The sequence below is a fragment of the Buteo buteo genome, chromosome 10 (genome assembly GCF_964188355.1).
Source record: "Buteo buteo chromosome 10, bButBut1.hap1.1, whole genome shotgun sequence".
NCBI classification, from domain to species: Eukaryota; Metazoa; Chordata; class Aves; order Accipitriformes; family Accipitridae; genus Buteo; species Buteo buteo.
Genome location: NC_134180.1, coordinates 34,657,525 through 34,682,719, shown reverse-complemented (window position 1 = coordinate 34,682,719; position 25,195 = coordinate 34,657,525). Strand labels below are relative to the sequence as shown.

The 25,195-nt window shown below is 48.8% G+C and overlaps 1 protein-coding gene across 3 annotated transcripts; it reads left to right on the top strand.

The window, feature by feature from the left end:
- Positions 1-11,581: 11,581 nt before the first annotated feature.
- Positions 11,582-25,085, top strand: TMEM275 (transmembrane protein 275). Of its 3 annotated transcripts, none has more exons than XM_075037603.1 (2): positions 11,582-11,683; positions 20,732-25,085. In XM_075037603.1, the coding sequence occupies exon 2, from the start codon at positions 20,823-20,825 to the stop codon at positions 21,369-21,371; it is 549 nt and encodes a 182-aa protein (XP_074893704.1). In that variant the 5' UTR covers positions 11,582-11,683; positions 20,732-20,822; the 3' UTR covers positions 21,372-25,085. The 3 variants fall into 3 exon arrangements, with proteins under 3 accessions (XP_074893704.1, XP_074893705.1, XP_074893706.1); XM_075037604.1 differs by lacking the exon at positions 11,582-11,683 and adding an exon at positions 16,060-16,211; XM_075037605.1 differs by lacking the exon at positions 11,582-11,683 and adding an exon at positions 18,710-18,768.
- The last annotated feature ends 110 nt before the right edge of the window (positions 25,086-25,195 follow it).

Sequence of the window (25,195 nt, the reverse complement as noted above, 5' to 3'; positions counted from 1 at the left end):
GGTCCTTTATGTCGCAGTGCTCTTGCCATGGCTAGGAAAGGGCAGCTGCTGGCGGCGTAAGTGGGAGTAACGGGCTGTCTCTTAAAACAAGTGCTCTATTTATGGGCCGTTAAGGACTCCCACAATAATGCAGAGTTCTGGATGTCTCCTTACGGGGGCTGCAGAAAGCATTGTCTCTTCTGCTTACGGCTTATTACCGAAGCAAACTACGGTGGGACGGAGGCTGTAGGAAATGCGGGGTACCTGTGCCAGCTTGTGTCTTGTATTGATGCAATTGCCTTGGCTCTCTTAGCACTGAGCATTCGCAGAGCAGCTTCAGCCTGCCCTGGCCTAGACCTTCTCGTTTTCTATCTAGATTCACTTGACAGTAGCCAACTGTTGCCCTTTCTTCAGCAAGAGCGTTTCTCCCTCTCTGCTTAGCAGCCTACTTTCTTAAAAACTTGTATGAACACAACCTGCCTCCCAAACTGGCTGGGAGGCTTATAAGCTATTACAGAACCACATCCTGTTCTGCTTGGAGCATCATGATACTTAATGCAAAAGGTGGAAGAAGTGGAGGGGCCAGTTCTAGTAACACCCCAAATAAAATCTCCCGTTTGTAAAATGTTATTTTTAAAAGCAGCAAAACCTGATGCAGGAAGGAAGGTGTGTGTGCTGTGTGCAGGTCAGCAATGCTCACGTTTGCCTGCTCTCTTCAGCACCTGACCTTGGTATTGGTGTTGCATCTTTGTCTCACTAGATTAAGAAAACCTTCCAGCTGCATCCCAGCTTGTGCCTTAAGGAAGAAGAGTGGAAATCGTAGATTTTTGGGACTGGACAAGGCTTTGAAAAAACTTTCCTGCTGCCCCAAGGTGAGCTTGGTACATTAATAGGATCAGTGCATGTATTTTTGTATGTTATTAGATGCAATAACTGTTATGTGCCTTTACAAGCTGCAGATTCAGATAGATCCAGGCTCAGTTGTTATATGGTTCACTACAGAGGGAGAAAATGAGGAAAAAGACTTTATTAGCATGATATGGGTGAGGGAGAGTGGTTGGGAAAAGAGCAGTTTTAGTCCTCAGCCCTACTAAAGCCTTGTGGTGTGATCTAACACAAGCCACTTCATCTCAACATGTGAAAAAGGACCAGAAGGATTTCCTTTGTGGCACATCCGAGCAGCCTGTCAGCATCTTTTGTACGGGCTCGATCCTGTCCCAAAGAGTAGATGCAGTTGCACTGGCCACAGGGGTCATGCCCACCCCAGAGGGCTTGCAAGACCTGAATGTGGGACGCAGATGCTGGCCTTGCTCATCAGAAGCAAGGGAGCAGGTAGCAAGATATTTTTGTTGTCCTACATGTCATCCCTCACTGCCGCGGCCCCTTGCTTCACCTGCTACAGCAGCACTGTTTTAGCAGTAACTAAGAGACTATCTTAGTGCAACCACACTCCCTATCTGTCTGCCTAATCTTCCCCATTTCGAATGACATTCAGCTTCCTCTTTGTTTTGCTGCTGTTTGGTGGCCCAAAGATTTGAGTCTTTCCATCTTTCAGCCTGATACTTTCTGAGCAAATGTAATTTAATGCTTACAGTGGACTTTCTCAGGCACAATGTGTTGCGCTTCTCAGTACAAGCTGTTTCTGTTGGCTCTAAACTGCAATAACAACTATCTTTAATCATCTTTCTTGTTCAGCTTGTGATAGGCAGCTTAACCGCAGAAGGTGAACTTGAGAATTTTCCTAGCCCACGTCTGGTATGATCCCAGGCTGGTTTCTATTTCCTACCTCTTTATAATAATTAGTTGGTGGTGAAACCCGAGTGGAAGTTGTCTGGCCTCAGAGAGCTGATGTTTTCTTCCTCTGACGGATGTAAACAGGAGGAGGGTGGGTGAAGAGCACTGGGTCACACTGCTCTCACAAGCCTTACAGAGACAAACAGCAGCTCATCTTCATCCTGAAATAATCCTTTGCAAAGTCAGAGCTTTCCAGGTGAGATGTGTCAGCTGCAATCTTGGGAAGAGTTCCTGCCCTCTGAACCAGTGACCAAACGGTCCAGCACAGCAAGTGATGAATACCCATTTACATCTTCTGCTTTCTAGCTCCAGATCTTCACCAAAACCAGTCACAAAGTCTTCCCCACCCTAATGGCACGTTTCCCCAGGCAGCCTCGCTCTGCTCTTGCAGCCCCGGAGGCCCAGGTTGGTGGTGACTAGATGTGAAGCAGAGGAAGGAGACCTGTGCTGGGTTAAAGGAGGCTGTAGGTGGGGAAGAAAGGAGGAAACCGTGCTAGGACAAAAGGGCGATGAGCCTCTGAGAGCGCTCAGGTCTGGCAGGACGGGGTGGGATGCTGTTCTGGGGTGAATGGTCTCGTTTAATGCCAGAACTGTCTTCCCTATCCCTGCACCTACAATCAAAGGGGTTGCTCTGGCTGGAGCTGATGGAAACTTCTGGCCACAAAATTATCTTGGGTCATTGAAAATCAGGGAGAAGTGTAGACAAACAGTGTTTTTCACATATCTGCAGGGTGCCAGGCTCTGGGGATTGTACCTGGGCTATAGGAACATTACAGGAGCCTGGTTTGGGTAAAGGGCTTGCAGACGGACCACGTGTTGCTTTTACTCCTTTGTTTTCTGTGGGTTCTGTGGGTTTCTGTGGGTGAGCTGAATGGTGTGTTGTTTGACAGAAATTGTTTCTGCCATACTAGTATCAGTATTTGTCCTCAGCTGGACCCAGAAGACCTGCCTAAGTGCCTCATGCAGCAGGACCAGGGACATTAACCCGGTGCGGGGGTTGGAGCCTGCAGTGCTGGAGCCACGGGGCTCCACTCCAAAAAGCATCAGAAATAGCTAGAGAGAATGTTTTGAGAAGGGTCTGAAATGCTTGCCTGGCAGTGGTGCTGCCTATCCAAGGGAATTTTACAGGAAGCAACAGACGACGGGGAAAGTGGGAGATTTGGGGTCATTTTGCAAACTGGTTTGAAGTCAGTCTGTGTCCTTCACTCCTGAAGGAATTGCCCTCAGGCACCAGGTGTCTAACCCACAACATTTGCTGGGTGTCCACAAGCGCTCTGCAGGGCAAATAAGGCTTCAGCAGGTGTCAGAAGCTGATACCTTATTGTGGGTTCCTTTTCCAAATGAACTGAAGGCTGTTCTGGTCTAAGTCATGCCACTTTCCTCCCATCACAAAACATCTAAGCAGCCGAGTATTGTTATTTATGTTTGGGGATCGTAGCTGTCCTTGAGTGTCTAAAGCAGGCTAAAAGATCCAATTTGTCTGCAGGATAGAAGACTTTGGTTTAGAGTTGTGTTTTTGTGTGAGCTAGGTGCTGTCAGGCCCGGTAGCTGCTTGGGGACGTCGGTGGGATTTGCCCCGACTCTGGTTTCCTTTAGTAGCTGCAGGAGGCTTTGGGGATTGGTGGCTCTGGCCCAGCACACTGCCATGAGCTCCAGGCTCTGTGGGATCTCTGTAACCATCCCAAGGCTCCGAGGTCTCTTCTGCAAAGCTGGGAGCTCAGCCCTGCTTAATCCATATGTCAGCAGGCCGTGGGACCTGGTGCTGGTCCTTGGTCAGTCTAGGAGGAAAGCAGGTATCCGATCTTTGCGAGAAAATCGGCTTAGATGCATGGAACCTGAGATGTTTTGGTTTTCTTGGTGAATCAAGGGTTTGAAAGACTTCTGATCAGCTCTGCCTAGTTCTGCTACTCACATCGCCACTCAAGGAACCGCGGTATCTGGTGCTGCACTGCAAACGCAGAGCAGAGAAACAGCTCCCTGCCTTGAAAAATTGGGACTCGCTGATGTGGGTTGGTCCTTCTGGGTTCCTAACTGTGTCCCCCGTGTGATCGATGTCCCTGCATTGTTCCTGTGGTGTTTCATCTTTGGTCTGTGTAATGTCCTGATTGCATTGTGATTTTTAATGCCGCTGTTGCAAGGAGCTCGAAGTGTTACAGGATGGAAGCAGGACACAATTTATGTTTAGTATTTTCTCAGTGAAATCAGCAGCTTTCCTGGCTGTATCCCCAGTCTTGGTGTTGATACGTTTCTCTCTGCTCCAGGCTAAAAGCAGCACCTGCATAATAGTCAGGTCTGAGATGATACCTTCTGGGCAGCCTGTTTAACAAATTATAGGTTGAACAAATTAAAAGCAAACGGAAAAGGAATGATAACAAGTGGAAAAGGTGGTTGCTGGCAATTTCTCTGAGAGATCAGGGTATTTAATTCTTGGCTGACTCCGTAAGAGGCTGCTATTTTTTTCCATGCTTTGCATTGACTTCCTTCCCTTCCCTCCGGCTTGCTGCAGAGTGATCTCCGCTGGATGCCTCCCAGGTGTGGGCAGGCACCTGTGTGACCACTGCTCGCTCCACAGTGAGGAGGAGGCTTGGAGCATCACCTCTCCCACTCCTTGGAGGGACCAGCAGCCAATTCGGATGCTCTGATACCTTACTGGCATAATGCTAAGTACCACAGAGATTCTTGCCGCTCCAAAAGATGCTTCTCTTGCCCCAGTTTTCTCCTCCTGCCTGTTTTGGAGAGCAGGGAGAGCTTCCAGCCCACCCCGGAGTCTGTCTTCTGGAACTGAGCCTCAGTACTGAGAGCATAAAACTTTGCAGCAAACCCGTAAATTCCTGTGTAATGTTTCCTATGAATCTTCCTGGATTATACTGCGGGTTTTATTAATGCTTTCTAACAAATACGCCACTTGTGATATAACTAGCCAGTCAAGCACTATCTGGGGAGATTTTATTGCATTAAATTTTTTTATTTTTATTTCTCCTGCAGTCAAGTCTTCTGCTACTCCCTCCCCACACAGACACTTCTGCCACTCAAGAGTATTAGAGTCAACTTTATGTTGCCTATAAAACTGGGTCATTGTCAACTCAGTCCCTCTGCTGCTATTTCTATTTCTCTGGTCATTCAGAGGGCTGGAGACTTGGAGCAAGGTGCAGAGCAGGAGAGTTTATGGCTGAACAGATGAGCCAGGGAGACCGAGATGCTCAAAATATAATGAACCATGTTTTGCAGAAGGGGTGAGCAAGGTGCAGAGAGACTGTGTCGTACCGAAGGTACCACGTGGGAGTTGGGGCAGAGGTAGGAAGAAAAGGGCACATCTCCTCATTTCCTAAGTCACAACAACCTTTTCTCAGTGCCTGCCTGGTGCAGGAATCCCTGTCCTGTCTCATGGGCGCTGTGGCAATCGCCAGGAGCTGAGCAAAATCTCCTGGTCAGGAAAAAAACCAGCCAAATCTCTGTTGCATGATAAACACAGGGAAGGCTCGAGTTTGCAAACTGGCTGTTGTCCTCTGGGCTGCTCCAGGAGCCTCTCGAGTGTTTGCCTGTGGGGATCTGTGGACCTCGAGGGCACTGGTCCTTGACTCCCTGTTGAGAGTGGGCTAAGGCTGTACAGGAGCAGCTACAGAGGAGCCACAGGGGTAAGTTAGATGAGAAAAACATTTCTCTGTATACTGCACTTGTGCATCCCCAGACCCGCTGGATGATCCCTGGAGGGAGCAAAGAAGTAAACTGGACCCAAAATGCCAGCAAAAAGCAGTCTGGCTGAGCCAAGGGTTGAACTGTTTCCTTAGCGGTGAGGATGTTGCTGTGCTACAGGGGATAAATAGTTACACCTGAAATAATACTCATAGATTTCCAGGCATTGATCCAGCGCGGCTTGCAGGTCTCAGGCCTGGGAAATATGCTTGAATGGGTAAAAGGTATAAATTACTTTAAATTAATCATTGATTTAATCCGTCTCTCCAGAAGCTGGAATCACCATGGTATTGAGTCAGGAATAAGCTGCAGTTGCACACAGAACTGTAAGAGAAACGCACATACTCAGTACTTTGGCTTCTTGCTCTTTCTGTGAAGCATATACCATTTCCCACTGAGATGAGTAGGTGTTGTATGGGCCCCAGCAGCGAGCAGAAAATCTCACAGGGAAGTACAAGTGCCCTTTCAATCCACCCAGCATCAAATTGCATCCATTCGAACACGCAGAGGAGCCAACAGTAGATTTCTCCTGGGTGAGATAGGGATGGGGGAGCATTTGCCTCCAGCCTTTACAAAATGGGGTTAAACGTGACAAACACCCAGCTGAGGCTGTGAACCTCCTGCGCCCGGGGATGCCGTGAGCAGAGGGATGATGCTGGCACTGCCGCCGGTTTCCCTCTTCGAGGGCAATTCAGTGCCATGGCATAGGTAAGGGATCAGCTTCCTCGTGGCCGAGCTGGTGGTAAAACCCTGGAGGTGGAGAAGATGTGGTGTCCTCGATAACGTGGAGCTTGTAAGGAGGATGTAGGCCCTGGACAAAATGCTGGAGACCGGCTGATGAGCTGCTTCGCTTCCAAAGGAGTGCTGGCTTCTCCTGTAGGCAGCCTGACAGCTGGGGTAGCCGAGGGGGAAGGCTGGGGGCACTTACAAGAAGTATCCCCAATAATTTCATTGGAGGAGAGATGACAGCAAGGTGATGGCGAGAAAACTTGCTGAGGGAGCAGCAAGGAGTGATAAGGGACACGCTTAATTATTTAGAGACCGTCACATATGGCACGTCATTGAGTTACTGCACTTAATGAGTTAGCGGTTGTGAGCAGGCTCCTTTCAGCCGTGTGAATGCTCCAGGCCCATCTTGAGTTCAAAGCAAAACACATTAGCTGAAAGCTCTCCCCAAGGTACTTAATGAGGTGCCCCTGTTAGCTGAATCTCTAGAGCTGGCTCTGCGTACGCTCCCAGCCTGCTCTGATCACACGGTAAAGTTGCTGTGTGGTGCTGCTAACACAGTTCGGTTCATAATTGGAAGGGGATGGGAGCGTGCATCGGCGGCGGCTGCAGCTGAGCTGGGGGCTGGTGAGAGGTTATGCCATGGGCTCATCACTTGTGAACATCTTTGCCAGATCCTGAGAAGAGCTGAGAAAATCAAATCTGCGGAGAATCCAGCGACAGTCATTAAGAAGTGGGTTTCTTCTCTGGAGTTAAATTCTCCGCTGGCTGGGCAGAGACTGCATGGCCGGGGAGTGTAATTAGCAGCAGGTCCGAATTCCAAATGAATGGTAAGCAGAAGCTCTGATCCCCATCCCTTTCTCTGAGGAGGTAGGAAAAGTTCAGTCCTCGTCTTACAGGAAGCTGGGAGAATGCCTCCATACCCCCTGGTAACCGCCTGCCCTTTTTTAGAGAAAGTAATGATCAGTTAAAGAGCACATGTGAAAGGTGAGGGGGAACCTTGTGTTCGGAGGAGACCGTTTTAATCCTTTTAAACAGTCACAGAAACACTCATCCAAGATCTTTCCAGTTGTTAGGTTTATTTATTTTTATTTTTCTTTCTCTTCCTTAATCATGTTTGCAGCATCCCAGGCTTTTCAGAAAACAGCTGGTGAATTCATCCTATATCCAAACACATTGCAATATTTTGGGGGCAGTCTGTCACTTGCTGGGCATGAGAAAATGGTTGCAAATCCTCTCTGGCTTCATTAAGTCCTGCAGATCTTTCCCCAGCAGTTTGCTGTAGCACTAACCACCTCTCCCAGTCAAATCAGCGCTGGCCAGGCTTCTTCACCCAGCCTCTGTTTCTTACCCTCAGCCTGAGCTGCTGCTTTGTTTATTGCACAGTTTGATCTTCAGGTTGTTGGATACTCAGGCTGGTTTTTTTCCTATTTGCTTAAAATAGTAGTGAATAATTCTAGGCACCGCTTCTGTTGCCTAAGGAATAGGCAAGCAGTGACTCCTCACACAGGCAGGTTGTGTCCTCACTCTCTTTTTGCAAATGATTTCGTGGGAAAAAGAGAGAAACCCTTAGCTTCTGCAGAGCTTAGAGAGACTGAGTGCTCAGCTGATGGCTGCCGGTCCCCTGGGCAGTGGGGTGGGATGCTCACAGCATCTTTGCAGTTGTGCTGTGTCTCTGGGTGATGCACAAATCCTGGAAAGCCTCTCCCCATTGCCTCCCAGGCTGGGGGAGGCAGGGCTGGACCACAGTCTTGGGATGGGCCTCACCTTGACATAGTCTCCGTGCCTCAGTTTCCCACTCTGCCAAATGTGTCTATTACCATTCCTGTGTCCTCTTTGAGACAGAAATCCCTTACATCCATGTGTTTATGTGGCACCTTTGGTCCCTGATCTCTGTAGAAGGGGTGAAATGTCAGTCTTACAAAAAGCATATTGAAAGGTGGTAAGGGAAGGGGTGTCTGGCTTTGCCCACATCTATGGTACTGGAAAAGTGCTCCTGTAAACCAACAACTGCTTCTAATGACGCTTTATGATTTCTCAGCTCTACAAGTTTTGCTACAGAGGATGTGAGATTTAATCAGAGTTTCACATTATCCTGGTAGTGGTGATAGCTGAGAGTCCCTTGCTTAATTCTTACCTGGTCTTAATCAGTGTCCTGGCTGGAGGAGTTAGCAGGGTCTCACCGATGGTCGAGGCAGCTTTTCCCTGTATCTGCACTGTCTGCGTGTGGGATGGGGAAAGGGAAATAGTGCAATTTCAGTGACTTCTAAAACGAAATAGCACTAAAACCTGTCTACAGAAAGGTGTCTTTCTGTAGCTCCTGTCCTGCCCCAACAGTTGTCCACCCAGCTGTAGCAGACGAGTGAGACTTCATGGTGTCTGCCAGCAGAGTTACAGGCTGGAGGTGCTCACCCAGATCCTACTGCTCGGAACTCACCTACACCAACACCTGCTGGCAGCTCTGAAACGGTGTGCGCTGCAGAAGAGAGGTACGGTTCCTCATTCACTGCTCTATGGATCACATCAGTCTGTGAATGGCATGGGGAAGTAGGAGTCTCTGTTTTGTGCCAGTTGCTTAAAATAAAAGATTTGGTTGTCTTGACAGCAAATACTGGTGGCTGCTCTTGGCTGGAGGTGAAACTTGTTTGACTTGGGGTTCTTCTCCTTTCTCTTCAACTACTGTAAATAAAACTCTGCAAAGGTTATATGACCACACTACTGCTTTCTGCTGAGGATCTTATTCCAACGGCTGCTGAACTAATCATGTATGAGCTGCCGTAGTTTTCACGGCACATAATTATCATGGGATTTTTTCCTCCTCAGGATCCTGCTCTTGAAGGCAAAAAGATGTCTACCACGTGCAGCTCATCTCAAACCTGTGAGAAGCAGTTGCTCCCTACAGACCTGTGGGTAGTTATGGGGTCTGGTGTGGGGTGTGTGCACGTCTCTGTCTGCTATAGACAAACACAGCACTTCTGGTCTCTGGTGTCTGAGAGCTGAATTCATCCTGACAGCAGGTACTCTGAGGGAGAGGAGAACCTGTTCACTGTGTTTGGTGACGATGCTGGGAGGGTGGTGTAGGAAGTGAGAGGCAGAAAGATTAAGTGTATTAGGAGAGAGGCTTTGCAGCAGAGCTAATGAGTTGGAGTCAAGTGTTTTAAACAGATGCTTCCCCAGGCTCTGTGTAAAATAAAACTTGTGCAGACACAATGATGCTAGGCAATGTTTGACGTGATGACCTTATAATCACTTCATTTAAGGATGTAATTAATGAGCTGTGCTTTGCCATGTTATAACTTGATATCCCATATGGAGGCTGCAGACATCTGCTCTCTACCAGAGGGTAAATATTCACAAGGCAGCATCCTACAGACCTTGTTCGCAGCTCACTGAAGTCACTGCAACAACTTTCATGAAGTTATGTGGGGTCTGGCTAAACCACAGAAGGATCCAAAGAGTCTGGGTTTTTATGTATCCTGCAGTTGAGGAGATCGGATACCCACTGAAGAGGTTTCCAGACCTTCACATAAGGACAAATAAGGACTCGCAATTCTGATCGTTAATTTTCACTTGAGTCTCACTTATTTTGCTGCTCTGAAGAGTTAGGGAGTCACCTTGTGAAGTGTTCTACTGTTGTGCTGCAGATGGAGCCATGAGGGGCCCAAGAGTTTTTGCAAGCCACAAAAACTTTCAAGAGATCACACCTGTGTCCAAGGTGTAAGGTATTTTGAACGGACGTGAACTACATCATCCTGACATTGCTTTTCAGCACTGCCTGTATTTCCAGGTCTTAATCATCCTTGTAGACTGTGTGTTGCCGTGTAAAGCCTCAACCCTTGGCTGAATTCTGTTGGGTGAGAAACAAGAGCGTCAGTGCCCTAAGCAGTGACGAACTGATCAAGGACATGTCTCCTCTTCAGACAGAAGCACCATCTGTTGATAATATTGAGTCTGTCATTCCTCAAAGCTAGATTTTCCAGGAATCCAAACTGGCTAGAGTAATGTGATTTATGCTGTTGGTAATTAGTATCTCTTGTGATCTGGCACGCTACAAGTTGACCATCAGGTGGATATAACAGGCACAAATTAAGTCTCTTCCTGCTGGCTCACAAAGATCTGTTCCAAAGGGATTTTGGTCTCCATGTCCAGATTGAATGGGGACACTGTGGAAAATGGTGAAATTACCAAGATGTGGAAAGCTATAATCCATCGTTTTACCCATAGTAACTAGCTTAGCCTGCCTCCACTGAGAAATAGACTTTGAGGGTCTAAATCACCATGTGGGTACTTTTCCCCATGAGGATGAGTGAAATGAACATATTTGCACCTGAGGCACCTGAGACCATGCTTGCAGTCAGCCTCTGATATTGCCCATGGCTCAGCTGGGCAGCAGTACCTTGCTCAAAGGGATACTTGAGTGGCTGGATGGACGGGAAGACACTGTGGGCAGGCCAGTGGACCATTTGGTGGATTTGGTTCCCTAGACTAAACTGATGTGGGATGTTACCCCATGTCAGAAGGTGGCACAGATGGCTGTCCTCTTTCTTGTGATTTGGGCTCAGCCACCAGAATTGGGTTCAGAGAAGACACGACGTTTGGTTATTGTTTTCTTTAACATTCCATCATTTCTGGTCTTCTTCATGATCAAAAGCCCAGTTCACCACTGCTTGTTTGTGATGCCACTTAAATCCCATCCTCAGAAACGTCCTTAAATTCACCTAAGACATACTCCCAACAAAAGAACATAAATGCTCTTGGAAGGGCAGTTCCTTGTTCATGTGATGCTTCATGTATGGGGCCTGACTGTTCCCATGCCCATCACTGTTTCTTGTGGTGTTACCTCTGCTTTATCTGGTGAAGCTACTGACCATAGAAAGTACATACTTACCTTAAGGCTTGTGAGTAGTCCCACTGAAGTCAATAGGTCAATACCTAGAAAAAGCATGTATTTAAGTGCTCTGCTGGATCAGGACCTCACTTTCATGACTCCAATCCCACCAAGGCTGTTAATGACCTTGGCAGCTCAAAGGCAGATCAGATGTATCTGTGTATTATTCCTGGAAAAGAAGGGGAAGTTAAGAAAAAATATTATAATATGTGGCATACAGCGTATAAAGTATAATATATATTGCACACCGTGATTTCAGTTTATGAGGAGCTGACAGCCCTTTAACTAAAATCTCTAACAGCACTTCTTTTAAAGAAGATGTAACACTGAGGTCTTTGATGAACTGCATTTGAAATCTTGAGGTAGAGTTGCTGATGGGCACACTATGTGTTTTTGTCTCCTCCAGATCAACTATCCTTTGGTCTGATCTGGCTAGCAGAGAGGACCACGATGTGACAGAGGAGAATGAACTGGGTGTTTGCCTCCTGGGTGAATAAAGCCACATAACTTCAGGCCTGCTCTTCCAGAGAAGATGCTTGCTAATTAGTTTGCCAGTGGGAACCTATGAGAATTAAACACAGAAGACATAATCCTCCCTGCAAGGTAATTAAAAATATTTGCCCCTTGCTGATAACTGACCTGCTGATTTCCTTCTGTTTGAGAAAGCTTCATAAAAAATTACTGTACTGTTTGTGTAACAGGACAGCCACTTGCATAGATGTTTCCTGCCTGCTTTCTTCAGCTCAGTATTTTCAGAGGGTGTCATAGGAAAGAAAAACTTCTGTTTGTGTGAAGGGGGAAAAATGATCTCTAGATTATTTAGAAAACCCCAACCAATCCAGAAAGGTGCTATGGAAGTAGATCATCTGATCAGAGGCTAGAGGCAAAGCTTTTATGATGCTGGAAGCCAGGCTGACGGTACACGCTGACAGCCTAGCCGAGACCCCTGTTCTGTCCAGGGCCCAAATCCCAAGCAGTGTGGCATGAAGACAACTCTTTATACCTTTCTCAGTCTACCTCCCAGCAGTGTCCTGTTCTGATTTCAGCTTCCTCAAGATCGTGTGCTGGAGTCTTGGCATGAGTGGGTCACGCAGGAGAGGTCGGGTCCATGTCAGGTCACAGCTCTTTGAATGGAGGGGCTCGGTGGGTTCAGTGCTTTACTGGCACATGGTGAGAAGCTGCCAGCACCCTGAGGAGATGCAATCTGATGAGGAAATACAGGTATTCTGTCTACAGTCTTCAGCTAAAATTGTTAATTGGGGATTAATTGACCCCTGCTCTGAAGGGGTTTGGTGTACGACATGAGCAGGCATGGGGTTAGGAGCAGCTGCTAATGAATCTGGGAACAGCTGGCCCAGATGCTTTAGGTCATGAAGACAGTGCTGTGCATGATGAGGAAATTCCCAGGAAGAACAGAGTAAAAGTAGGAACCATCCCTGCTGACGTGCAGTGAATATATTCGATATTGCAGTTGTCCTGAGTGGGGCTAGGCATGAAGTGTGGCTGCCAACTCTCTCTGATCAGAAAAGCCATTTTTGGTCTATGTTCAGAAACAACAAAAGCTTCATCCCTGACATGGGAACAGTCATATGGGACAAGGTAAAAGAAATCTACTTTACCTATTACTCTGCCTCAACAGCTGTCAATAGCAGAGGCTTAGATTATAAGGACTGTGGCAAACCTAGAGCAAGCTTTCCCCCTCAGGCCATTCCCAGTGATCGGAAACATAGGGACATTGTGAACCAGAAGCTGCAGCTGGTCTGTTGTGTTTGACAGGTCCAGTTGTGTCTGTATTCTGGGTCTGAGCACATTAATACTGTTGTTCTCCACGGCAGAGTCCTGTGATTTTAATTACACAGTGTACAAGGAGATGTCTCCTTCGTGGATTTAAATCTCCTGCACAGTAATTTCACAGCTGCCTCTAGGAATGACAAATATTAATTTCCTTTTTACCTCCTTCTTTCTGTACTTGATGTTATAGTCAGGTAAACATTGCTGAAGAAATTAGTCTTGCCCTCTTCTGAATTGTCAGAGACAGCACAGAGCACAGAGCTGGATACTGCCGTAGTGCAAACTTTCAGACAGATGTGGTGGCAGTTAGAATTGGTTTGGAGCAACAGCAGATTCAGTCTGGTGGTTCCTTCTCTTAAGAGGCAATTAAAATGTAAATGCACAGAGAGATGCCAGTTCTGGAGACCTCGTGGAAATCTGCAGGGGGACATTTCTGCAGTGACCTTTGTCTAATGATCTTATTGGACCATAAACTCCCAGGCATTCTCTGTCTCCCACATGCTCCTTGCGTGATGGATATGGTTCAGCGGGCAGCATCACAGGCTGCTGCTCTTTGGTTCTGTCGTGCTGAGGAATTGGGCTGTGGGCATGCTGCTGTTCCCATAAGCATGGCCGCTGCTCATGCAGTTTCGGTCCAGTGTTAGTCCCAACCAAAATCCTTTGAAACCTCTGTGAAAGCATGGATCGTCCTTACCCTTCCCACCTTTTTTTCAGTATTCTTGCAGAGAGAAACTCCCCCAAACCAGTGTGATATCTAAGGGCTTCATATGTGGTAGTTGCCATCCAGACCCGCTTCAGACCAGGAGGGGGTGACACTGAAACCCAGCCTTTGTGGTTGCAAGAGTGCTTGAGCTAGATTTCTTAATAATGTAAACCAGAGTCGGGAACGGACAATGGGAAAAGGCGGGCAGGCAATTTTGCCTCTCATTCAGGAATTTCTGATTTAAGCTATGTCCCAGCAGAAGCTGGGAACAAACAGCTTCTCCCAGAGGAATATCATTTCTAGTCAGATGAGGGTGGGGATCTTGCCTCTAAATAAGGCAGGGCTTCCTAGTACCTGGCAAGTCTGAAATTAGGAACCATCAGTCTGGCAAAACCCCCTTGGCAAATCATGAATGCTCATGAGCTATCAAAGCTCTCCAAGGCAATGAGTCTGCTCTGATTTATACCAGTGGGAAATCTAGCCTTTAATTTTGGTTCTTGAATTAGCAGTTGTTTTAATCATGTGAATGCAGTCTGCCAGGTTGTCAGGGCCACATATGCGAAACTCAGAATTATTGCTTCAGTGGAGCCCTAAATATGTAATGTTTCAGTAAAGTCTTTTTATTGGCTTTATGGACCATGAAGCAGAAAGTGTGATGGAGAGTCATGCAACAGCCAAACTGAAGCGGGTGCAGGCTTCTTCATCGCTGCCTTGTGCAATTAGGGAACAGCTCACAGGTCATTTGGTATTAATTGGCCCCCTTTGGAGCTTAAGCACTTTATGAATGCTATTATACAACATGATAGCAGGGGACTCGAATCAATGACCCTGGTGCTCTCTTTCCCTCTGACAGCCACGGTTCCTAAATAAACATGGCTTATAGGACTGTTTCCCCTGAGCTCTATGGAGCCACACCAAGAATGAGTTCAGCCACTCCAGTTTCTACCCAGCAACAGTCAGCAAACACTAAACACTGGTTCTGCCGCGTGTGGAACTGTCTCTCTCTGATGTGCCACGTGGAGATTTTCTCCAGAAAAGCTTCCATCGTGCGCTCTCCCATCACTTTTCTGGTAGCTTGTTTTTCCCTGAGTTTCTAGGATGGCCTGTAAGGTGAAATGCGATAAGATGCAGTAGAGGATGCTGCTGTGTTAAGAATACTGAGGCTGGAGTAGTGCCTGGAGAATAGAGAGAAGTAAGTGTTCATTCCCCTTCAACGCAATTTCTCTCTTTGACCTTTGTTTTTCTCCATCTCTACGTTACCTTTCTCCTTCTCTCTCTCTCTCTCGATCATGAAAGCAATCATTTAAAAAAGAGGGGAGCATGATTCATGTTCAGTCAGCTCCAGCCTGATTCGTATAGGATTCTTCTGCAATAAGCTGGAGGAGAGCCTCTGTTCAGTTGTCACTGGCAGCATCCAGGCTAGACATAGCAGTGTGGGCACGGAGAGCAGATGAGGGCACGTCAGTGTCGGCACCGCTTAAGCTGCAGAAGGATTACCTATACTCTACCCGGCGCACAACTTGCGGTTTGCCTTGTTTCCTGCGCTCACCAACTCTGGAAGCAGCGATTGGGTTCTTAATATGGGAGCTAAGATCTCGGCTCTGCTTGCAACAGGGTCTAGCATCAGGCGTGTTTTTAGAGCAAGTACCTTTAAGCGTACCTGACATCTGCTTGCTACGTTAAAACATTAGTTTTGAATCGGAGGACGGGTTTTTGTTTGGATTTGCCAGCTCCCACACCCTGACCGTTTCCACCTGTGGGAGGTCCTGCCTCAGCACCCCTTCCTGCCGACCGCCCAGCACCCCGCATCCCTCCAGGATCCAAAGGCACCCGGGCACCGGTTGTACTTATTTCTTTCAATTCGTAACGTGCGTCTCAAACCTCTCGCGTTTAAGAGCTCCCTGCCTCTCTGCAGCAAGCGGGGAGCCTGCATTTTACTGCTTGGCATTTGGCGGTGGGTTGGGTTTTTTGGGTTTTTTTTTCCCCTCCTCTCCCCGGCGCTTTGTTCTCCGCCCCGGGGACCGCGGGGGGGGGGGGGCCGGAGCGGGGCTGCCCCTCGGCGGAGCCGCGGTCCGGGTTTTTTTTTTTTCCTCTCCCCGGGTAGTGGGGGGGAAAAAAGGGGGCTGTTCTGCTCAGGGCACCTCTGTCAGCCGAAGGGGGAGAGCGCTGCAGCCTTGAAGTAGAAAAGGAAGGAGAAAAAAGAGCGGGGAGAGGGGGAGAACCGGCCGGGGGGGGGGGGGGGTGAGCCGGGGGACCGGGGGCTGGAGGAGGAGGCAGGAGGGGATGCGGCGGGGCAGCGATGCTGCGTCTGAACTCCCTTCTGCCTAAGGAGAAGGACATCATCCTGCGAAGGGAAGGAGGAAAGTGGGGAGAAGGCGGCCGAGCTGGCAGAGAGCTCGCCGAGCTCTCCCGGGGACTGCCCGGGGCTCCCCTGGCACCCGAGCAAAGTTTCCCGAGCTCGGTGAAAAGAGAGGAGGGAGGCATGGGAGATCCTTCTCCTCCCAGCGCTCAGCTGGGCTTCTAGCCCCGGCCCTGCTGGGATTAGCCACGGCTTTGTCATCCCCGGCTGAAGGGTGAAGGGGAGACCCGGGGCACCCGCTCTCTCCATCGCCTTCCCCGGCTCCAGGCTCCAGCCCGGTAAGTGTCCTCCCCTTCCAGACACCGGGGCTCTCTCTGCCCTGCCGGAGAGTTTCCCAGCACTTTGCCCGGGGAAAAAGTCTTCTGCTGCTCCTGATAGCTAAAAGGGTGCCTGCGTGTGTGTTCGTGAGTCTGTCTGGGTGTGGGGGGGTGGTTATCGCTGTCTGCCTGCAATTTCTGTTTGCTGATCGCTGTCATTATTTCACTGTGCCATCACACCTCTAGAAAGGAGGCTCATCTGGGCTCTGTCAAATATTTTGGCTGTGCTGCTGCGGTGAGACAGGGTGGTAGGATGACGGCTCGATCCCCCTTGCCACAACTAAGAGGGAAGCACGCTTAGCTGTGCGTGTTGCTGGCGCTGCTGGTACAGCTTTAAATGATGCTCCTAAAATCCTGGCTGAGTATCTCCATATGCCCTTCGAGCTCTAGGAACTCTCAGAGCTACGAATGAAAGTCTCTCTTTGTCCCCCTGAGAATATAGGGAGGGATGGATATTCCCCTGGAAGAAATCACTATAGCCTCTGGATTTCCATCACTCTAGCTTGGATATGCAGCTGGTTTTGCATAGCAGTGCTCAGCAGTAATGCATTTCAGGCTGAAATGTTGTTTGGAGAAGAAACCTAGACTCTAACAGATAAGGAAAGGACCTGTTTCACACAGAGAGCCCAAAGAGAACTTTTTCCACTCCTGATGGAACAAAAGTTGGTCATTTTGGACAGGATAGTTTGGCTAGAAAGTTGGTCAATTTTGAACCCATTAACTTGGCTGAAGTGGAAGGTAAAAGCTGCCAGATATTCACAGGCAGGTCAGCAGTGGGAGCTGACCCACACCAGTGACTTCTTGTGACTGCAAAGCAGATGGAGAGTGACCCTTCTCCACACAGCATCAGCCTGTGCTCCAGGAGATGACAGGAGAATGAAGATGCTTCTGTTGTATATGGCAATCAGAATAAAGATGGACTTTGTGTTGTTGCAGGGTCTTATCAGGTAGAGGATGGTATAAGGCATTCTGTGGCTTTGGTTTGTTTTTTTTGCTTTATCCTTCACTGCTCTGCTGGCTTTTCATCTCCATTTCATCTGGTTTTCCAACAGGAATCCCCCGTGTATAATCCCTGATGTTTTATATGGAGATCAAGACAAGAGTAAACAGTGATCTACTTTGTAAATGTTCCCAGTTCAAACGTGCTGTCTTCTATGTACTGTTGGTTATCCTGTGGTGTGTGTGCAGGTCATGTCCTAGCCCTGTGATGGTGCTGTCTTCCAAGGACTTCTGTCCCCAGGCTGATGGGAGAGATCCCCACTCCAGGCGGGGTTCCCCTTAGATTCTCCAATGACTCCATTGCTTTCTGCTAGGAAAGGTCCATTATCCCATATAGGTGCTCCAAGCAAAGAGGATGGGAAAGAAGTTTTGTCTTGCACATAGCGTGGTCAGAACCTTTACAGTGCAGCTATAGAAAGGGTATGACAAGCCCCAGAATAGCTCACACAGTTGAAATGAGATCTCAACCCTGGCTCTATTTTTGACCACTCCAGCTAGCTCTGTCCCATGGTTCTGAGTGTATCTCCATATACATAATGTGAATGAGCCAGATTTGGCTCCCTATGCTTTTCTTTGACACCACCTCGGCAGGTTTGATGGCTTCCTCCCTCAGTCACTCCCAGGTGCTTTTATTCCCCACCTAGGGGTGTTCCCAGACACCCAGTCCAACGGGATGGGACTCCTGACAAGCTCCTCATCACTGCTTTAGCCACAGTGCTTTATTTGCAAACTTGCTTTCTTCCCTCTTCACTTGCCAGGAGGCAGGTAGCTGTCGGTGCCTGACCAGTCCCTTGGCACAACCTGGGAGCTGTCTGCCTGTCCTAGGCTGGCCCAAGGAGCAGCCGGTGCCTCTTCCAGTTAAGCTGCAGGGTGAGAGGTCTCTGTCCCTATGTGCCACATCCCTATTTCTGTACTGTAGATCTGGTGCCTTCTCCTTCTGGGAAGTGGCCATGAATGCCTGGGAAGCTGGTGGTGACTGTACCCACCCTGAGCTCAGCTGGATCATTCTCTCATGTCATTTATCCTTCCAGAGTGGATCTGTGGTTCTCTTTTACCTGCTGGGGTGAGCTGTGCTTGGATGGGCTGCCCTGATTTATCGTTGCCAATGGTGCTTGAACAAACCCTCTTGTCCCCCTCCTCCGCTGTTACAGCCTGGGGAGGTCCAGTGAGGATTTTACCCAAGCTTAACCCCCTATGCTCATGAAGCTGTAATGATGAACAAAAATTACCAGGCAGAGAAAATGAGCTACCAGGGACCACGCTGGGTGACATCGCTGCAGCCTTGAAAGCAGCCAGAAACAGCATGTTCTCTTCCGAGCGACTACAGGTGGCCACTGACAGATGTGATGGGCAACAGGTTGAATCTCCTCGCGAAAATCTCAGTGGGAGCGTGACCTCTGGTCTCTGCCTTGCCTAGGAGCAGAGGCAGCCAGCTTGTTTGTGCATCCTGCTGGAGCCCAGCAGCTGTGATAGCCGCCCAGCTCTCCCAGGAGGGAGAATTCTTGCAGGGTGGAAGCAGGTGAGCGCTAAAAAGTCAGGAGGGAGAAACCTGGTGGAGTGAATCTGTGATATGATTTAACCACAAGGAGCAACACAGTTCCCTGCCAAGCACTTTTCAGTGGGAGGATGTAGGGCAAACCAAGGGGAAGAGCCACGCTGAGGGGTCTGCAGCCTCTGTGTGCCAAAGATTCAGACTGGCATCCCTAAGAGCTGGCCTGAGAACAGTCTGTGTGTATGTGTGTCTTTAACCAGAAGCTACCTTGCTGCTGGTCCAAGGCTAGTGAAGGAGGCAGAATCAGGGCTTCAGCTCACATCAGCGTGCCAAGGTTCCCAGACAGAACAAAAGGCCAATGCGTGTATGTTAGCCTGGCTAGTGGAGAAAATGCCCTTTCTCTCTTGCACACTCCCAGTTCTCCTGAAAAATCTTTGCTTGCAGAGAGACTCCTCCCCAGTCAGGCATCCCTAGATGAGGAAGGATTTAATCCTGTCTTTCAGGATCCTAAATCACTCATCCGAGACACAGCGCCAGCTGATGTCTCACTGAATAGGAACTTCACTGAAAGTTCACTGCTGCACCTCATTCAGGTCTAAACAAAAGCCCAAGCCGAGGAAACGAGATATGACACTGGATAGAGCAGCAGAGAGCTTTGCCTCAGCTGGAGGTGCGGGAAAATTTTATAACCTAGGAAACATGTTGAAAATGCCCGGCTGGTCCCACTGGCATATTTCAGGGTGATGGTTTGTTTTTTTTTAATTTAGTGGCTGCGGAGTGTTAATAGCACAACAGTGATTCTTGGCTCTTGCAGTAGAAACCTGTGTGGTATCGGTTTTACCTTGGCAACCCTTTTGAAAGTGATTTGACAGCAGAGGAGGGCAGAAGCTAGGGAGCCAGGCAGCGGAGTAGGAGAGAGCAGACCGCTACTGTTTGCAGTTAGGCTGGGAATAGAAATGCTCTCCTGCCTGTAAAATCGTAGGCATCACCAGCAAACTGCTGGCAATTTGGCTTCTGGCAATTTGGCTTCCCAGCAAAGTACAGTGAACACAAAGCCAACTCTCATCACATCCACTAATCTCCTCCATGGAGAAGCTGCTGTTTCCAGTCAGAGCTATGTGTTCCTGCCTTGGGTCCTAGGCAGATCCCCACACAGGGTCTTTTCCAGCTTCATCATCTCAGTTTCCATGAGCCTCCATCCAGGAGCCTATGTTGCTTGTGCACAAACCTTGTACAAGTTTGGTTTTAGATTTGCTGAGGGAAACAAGCTTCCCTGCCCCCTTCTACGGGATCTCCTGTGATCACATTGAACATGGTGTGATGCATGGTAGAAAGCATGGTCCAGCAGGCAAAACACCCACGCTTGCTCCATTTTATCACAGACTTCTATGACTGACAGCAAGTCATTCAGTATCTGTGAATGGAGTTTATCGCACTGAGCATCTGACTGTTAACTGCTCAAGCCATCGCCAAGGTTCCCTCTGCAGTCAGCTCAGCCCTCCATTGTGCACATCTTTTGGGGATGTTCTGGATCATCTTCTGGGACCTTTTCTTCTCCACTGGCTAGAAAGGCAACCTGGATGACTAGTTTCAATTGCTGGACAACTGAGATGTGGAGCAAAGAGTCCCACTTTCTGTTACAATTTGGGACCTTTACCCATCCAAGAATATATCGCACTCACATTGCGGTGAGGGATGTTCAGAGCAGTGCTGGGGTCTGTTGTTATTTTGGGCAGGTGTTGTGTGGGTGATGATAAACACTGCGAGGCCAGCTACTGCCCAAATGGGCAGCAGGATGTATTGCCTGTCCTGAATAACCTGTATTTTAAGGGAAGGGTGGATGGAGTAGAGGGAGAAAGTAGGCTTGGATTTGTACTTAGTTGTTGGTACCAAACAAACCTGGAGAAGATGCTGCTCACCATGAATGGTGGTGGAAAGGTGCCTTTGGTTCATTGCTCTAACAGCTGCATGCTTTTCTGTTCCTCTCCAGGGATTTCAAGGCAGCAGGAGACCAGAGCTAGCCTTCTCAATACAGTGTACACCCTGTGAGGACTGAAGTGACCTCTGAGACTCATCTCAACATGTTCAGTGAAAAGAGCAGCGCCTCTTTGTCCCAGAAACCCATCCAGAAAAAGACGCGACCTCAGGGCCTCCCCTCCCCTGCTCTCTGCTGCGCTTGTGGACTTTGCATCATGCTGGCAGGGATCAACATCACTTTAGTGGGAGCATTTGCCTTTGGGACCTTCCTCCCTGTGAACAACCCTCCCATCATCATTGGACCCATCTTGCTGGTGGTGGCCTTCACATTCTTCGGTGCCTGCTGCATCTGCAGCCGGAGGCCGCCAGCTCATGGGGCCAGGAAATCCAAACCAGGTTCCAACATTGGGCTCATCAAACCTGGCAACACAGCCTTTGAAATTGAAACTAGTGAGCACACGGTGCAGGATACCACCGCTGTTCAGCTGAGCCCCACAAATTCACCCATCTCCTCCAAAAAGTCCACACCGGTTCACGAGAACGCGAAGACTTGCAAGCTCTTCACCATGGAAGGCAATGGGCCGGTGGCCAAGTACACGACAGGAGGAGAGGCGATACAGCTCAACTTGCCCAGGGACCTGGCCGCATCCTAAAGCCAGGCAGAGCTTTTGTTAGCAGCCAGCCAGGCACTGCAATGGGTGGGCTGGAAATCCGTGATGTACCATCGGTCAGAGGTGTGGGGAAGGTGCTTGCGAAAAGCCAGCAGACAGACAGGTCTCTGTCATCTCTTTAAGGAAGGTGGATGCAACAGCAGAAAAATTCCGGATTTTTGCTGAAAGGAACATGCCCATTACACGGCTTTAAAAAGAGAATTGATAATGATATTGCTGTGAAAGGATGACTCTCAGTTCTTGGGACTACACCGGCTTTTGGGGGGAGGCAGATAGGAAGAAGGGAATTAATTAATTTGTCTAGCATAACGTGGAAATGTGATGGCTGGAAAGAGGGGCTACATGGGGCTGACAAATGACAGCTCTTTCTTCCCAGTAGTGAAGCAATTCTTGAACATAAAAGAAGCAGGAATGCAGTAAATTACAGCTTGCTGCCACTCAGTCACAAGAAGATTTCAGCATTTTTAGTGCCAGGCTTTTTGGCAGTAGGGACAAAGCTATGTGTTTGCTATTGAAAAAGCAGTGTGAAACAATCTCCCCTCCCTTGAAATCCTTGCTCTGTCTTGCCTTCATTGGAGTGACTTTACCACCCATTATAAGAGACAATGAATCACAAGGATCACAATTAATACTGGTATTTTCCTCTTGTTTTAATCAGGTTGGGCTTCAGCTGTGCTGCTTGGTGCAGTACGTTTCTTGGAAGGTCAGCCAGGCTGAATCCTTGGGGACAAGCTGTTGGAGTCACCAGAGATTGGCAGGAGCCTGAAAATGAAATCTTTGGGCAATGATTATGTACTGAATGCTAGGCAGCTTCCTTTCCATCTTTTTGTGGAAGGCTGGCCTGGGATACACATCAGCTTGGGACAAGGGGCAGGTAACTGTATGGGCTTCAGTATACCTGTGCTGGAAGATGGTGACTGTCTCTCCTTCCCTGAAGTGGCTGCGAGATCCATTACATAGAGTGGGCAGTCAGGAGTGGATCTCCTTGCTGCAGGGAACCGGCTGCTCAATGTGCTCATGGGCTTGCAAAGCAATGGGATGAGTTGCCAGAAGAGAATTTCTCAAGAGCTGTTCAATGCAAAGACACCACCTCTGCCTCAGAAAGACGCTGATCTGATGGATTCTTGCTGCCAAGGCTTTGTGTTCTTCCCTGTGCGATGCTGGCTGGGAAGACGGTGCTGTCCTAATGGGCCTTTGCTCTGACTCCTGTAGAGGCTGTTCACACGTTTTATGACATATGGGACCAGTGTGGGGAAGGACAGCTGTGCAACAGCTGTGGGGAGGCAGCAGCAGGAGAGTAGGTTTTGAGTAGGAACAGCTGCATAGGTCCTCTGTTTATGGAAATCCTATATTTGAAATGGGGATCTTGGGACTTTGAGTGACTAGGAAGTCATATGGACACAAGAGTGACCATACCAGAGCATTCCAAGGGACCAGCTAGCCCAGCATCCCATTTCTGACAAGGCCAAGAGCAAGGTCTGGAGAAAAGTGTAAAGACAGGGAAAAACCAGGATGTTGCTTGCCCAAAATGTTCTCCCAGCCTCCAATGCATTATTGCTTAGGAGCTTCCTGAGCTGGAAGTGGTGCCTGCATTTAGTAGCCCGGAATGGATTTCTTCTTCATGAAGTATTCTATTTGCGCCTTGAATGTCTGTCAACTTTCATCATTTGTGATCCTGCAGCAGGGAGTTGCACGGTTTAATGAGAGGCCATAAAGTTCTCTATCCTTGGCTTATTTTCATCCTGCACCCTACTAATTCCCTTTGATGCCCTGAATTTCCCAGATTAGAAGGGCCAGCAAACAGTCCACTCCCCCCCCACCACTCAGGTTTTCTGTGGCCTTTGTCATGTTTCCTTCAGTCATCTTCTTATGGTACTTCACTTCTCTTGTAGCCGGAGGGACGTAATGCTTCCCATTCAACTCAGCATCAGTGGTTCTCTAGGCTGAGGACAACACAGCCCTGAGGCATTAGCCAGCAGAAATGGGTATATGGAGAGGCAGGAGGACTGAAAGGGAAATGCTGGAGGAGAGGGAGAGGTTGTGACATGGCCAAGGCTCCCCTGGGCCACCAGAAGACCTCTGCATGGCCAGTCCCTGAGAGCCATGTGGCTGGTGTGCTGGGTTAAGTGATGGCACGTGGAGTACAGTCCATGCAGAAGGTGTCCTAGTTGCTTTGGGGAGCTGCTGTGCAGCTGGTGACCCCTTCGTGAGCTCAGGTAGGCTGAAGTTCAATTTCATTCTTTCATGAGAGGTAACCAAACACTCTGTCTTGATGTAGGTCCTCCTCGAGTGCTCTAAGTGTTTGCTGCCTTGAACAGCTCCTTCTACAGCAAGGAATTACGTCTGTGATTTTAGCAGGGTTGGTCTACTGGCTAGGAGAGGCAGAAGCAGGCTTGGGAGAAGGATGTTTGTGTGAGCCTGGGAAAATGTGGGTTCAAGTCTTTGATACAGCCTCCAGGTCCTGGACAAATCATTTATTTGTGCTACTGCTCAGCTCCCTGCCTGTGCGAGAGGGAAAATACCTGCTCCCAACTCCACTTAAAGCTGCTTTAAAGATGAACACATTGCCAAGCATCAGGTTCGGTATTAGGACACCTGAGTCTGGAGATGGCTTGAAGGTGGATCAGTCTGTACGGTCTGATCTCTGCATGATTTCCTTTAGAGCTCGTTTTCATGGGTGAGCTCTGCATCCAGCACTGGCTGCCCTTCGGCACACAGGAACTGCTGCACTGAGCAAATGGCTCCCATGATTTTTGCCTGCTGGTGATTGCTGTAGCAATTAAACACAATAGCTTGCTGATATAGGTTTGATTCCCAGCTTGCTGGCTCGCCAGCCTTTTGGAATAGCACACAACGGGCTGGAAGTCCTTTAGAGGCATTGCCCACATGAATATGGTTACTGCAGCACTTTGAGTACTTGGAGTCAAAAAATGGTAAAATCAGGTAGTAACCATACAACTCCTTTCTCTACTAGCAGAAGGCTTGAAAACCAAGTCTGCAGTGTGCGTGCTGGAATCCCTCCTTATTGCAGCTGCACCGTGAGATGTTACCAGCGATGGGTAATACAATGGCAGATCCCATACGAGTCGAAGGCAAAGGCCCCTTGGGCAGGAACAGGGGCAGAAGCAGGACTTTGAGGGCCGACTAGGAGTTTAGCGTGGCTCACACTTGCGTTGTGGCATCACAGCCAGTACCATACAGGGAACCGTGACACAGCCCCGCGACCTAGCGCATCCTCTGCTGCACGTGCAGATTGCCATAAAGCCGGTGTGGCTTTGGGAGTTGATGCCCTTGGGACCCACGAGACAACAACCAACAGAGATGGCACCCGGGCAAGCAGAGGTGTAGGACCAGTGAGATGCTGATCCCCTGGTGTGGAGGGTCTGTACGCCAAGCCGTGACCCCAGCCGCCTGCCTGCAACAGCAAGGTGGGCATGGGAACATCTGCTGCCTTCCGAAGCATGAATGCCCTGCTTTTGCCTTTTTCTGTCTTTCGGGATTTCCATGTCTGCCTGTCTGTCCGCCTCCGTCATCGGCTGTTACTGATGTTGTTGTGAATCTTGTGCCTCCTTGTGTAGCAGGAGACAGGGAGGGTTTCTTGTTCTCCCAGTCAGCATTTCTGATGTGAGTCTTTTTTTAAATTACTATTTCTGTGTGTGCAATGTGGAATTTGGAAAAGACAGACCCATTAAAATAATTGCACTCAGTAAGCATTTGGCCCGCCTGCTCTTTCAGTCTACCAACCACCTTCTCCCTTACCCTGGGACTGTGTGTGCCCCAAGGCTGTCTGTATTCATTTTACCTCG

Excerpts from the sequence above, each read along its gene's own strand:
- TMEM275 (XM_075037603.1), top strand. The coding sequence starts at position 20,823 with ATGTTCAGTGAAAAGAGCAGCGCCTCTTTGTCCCAGAAACCCATCCAG.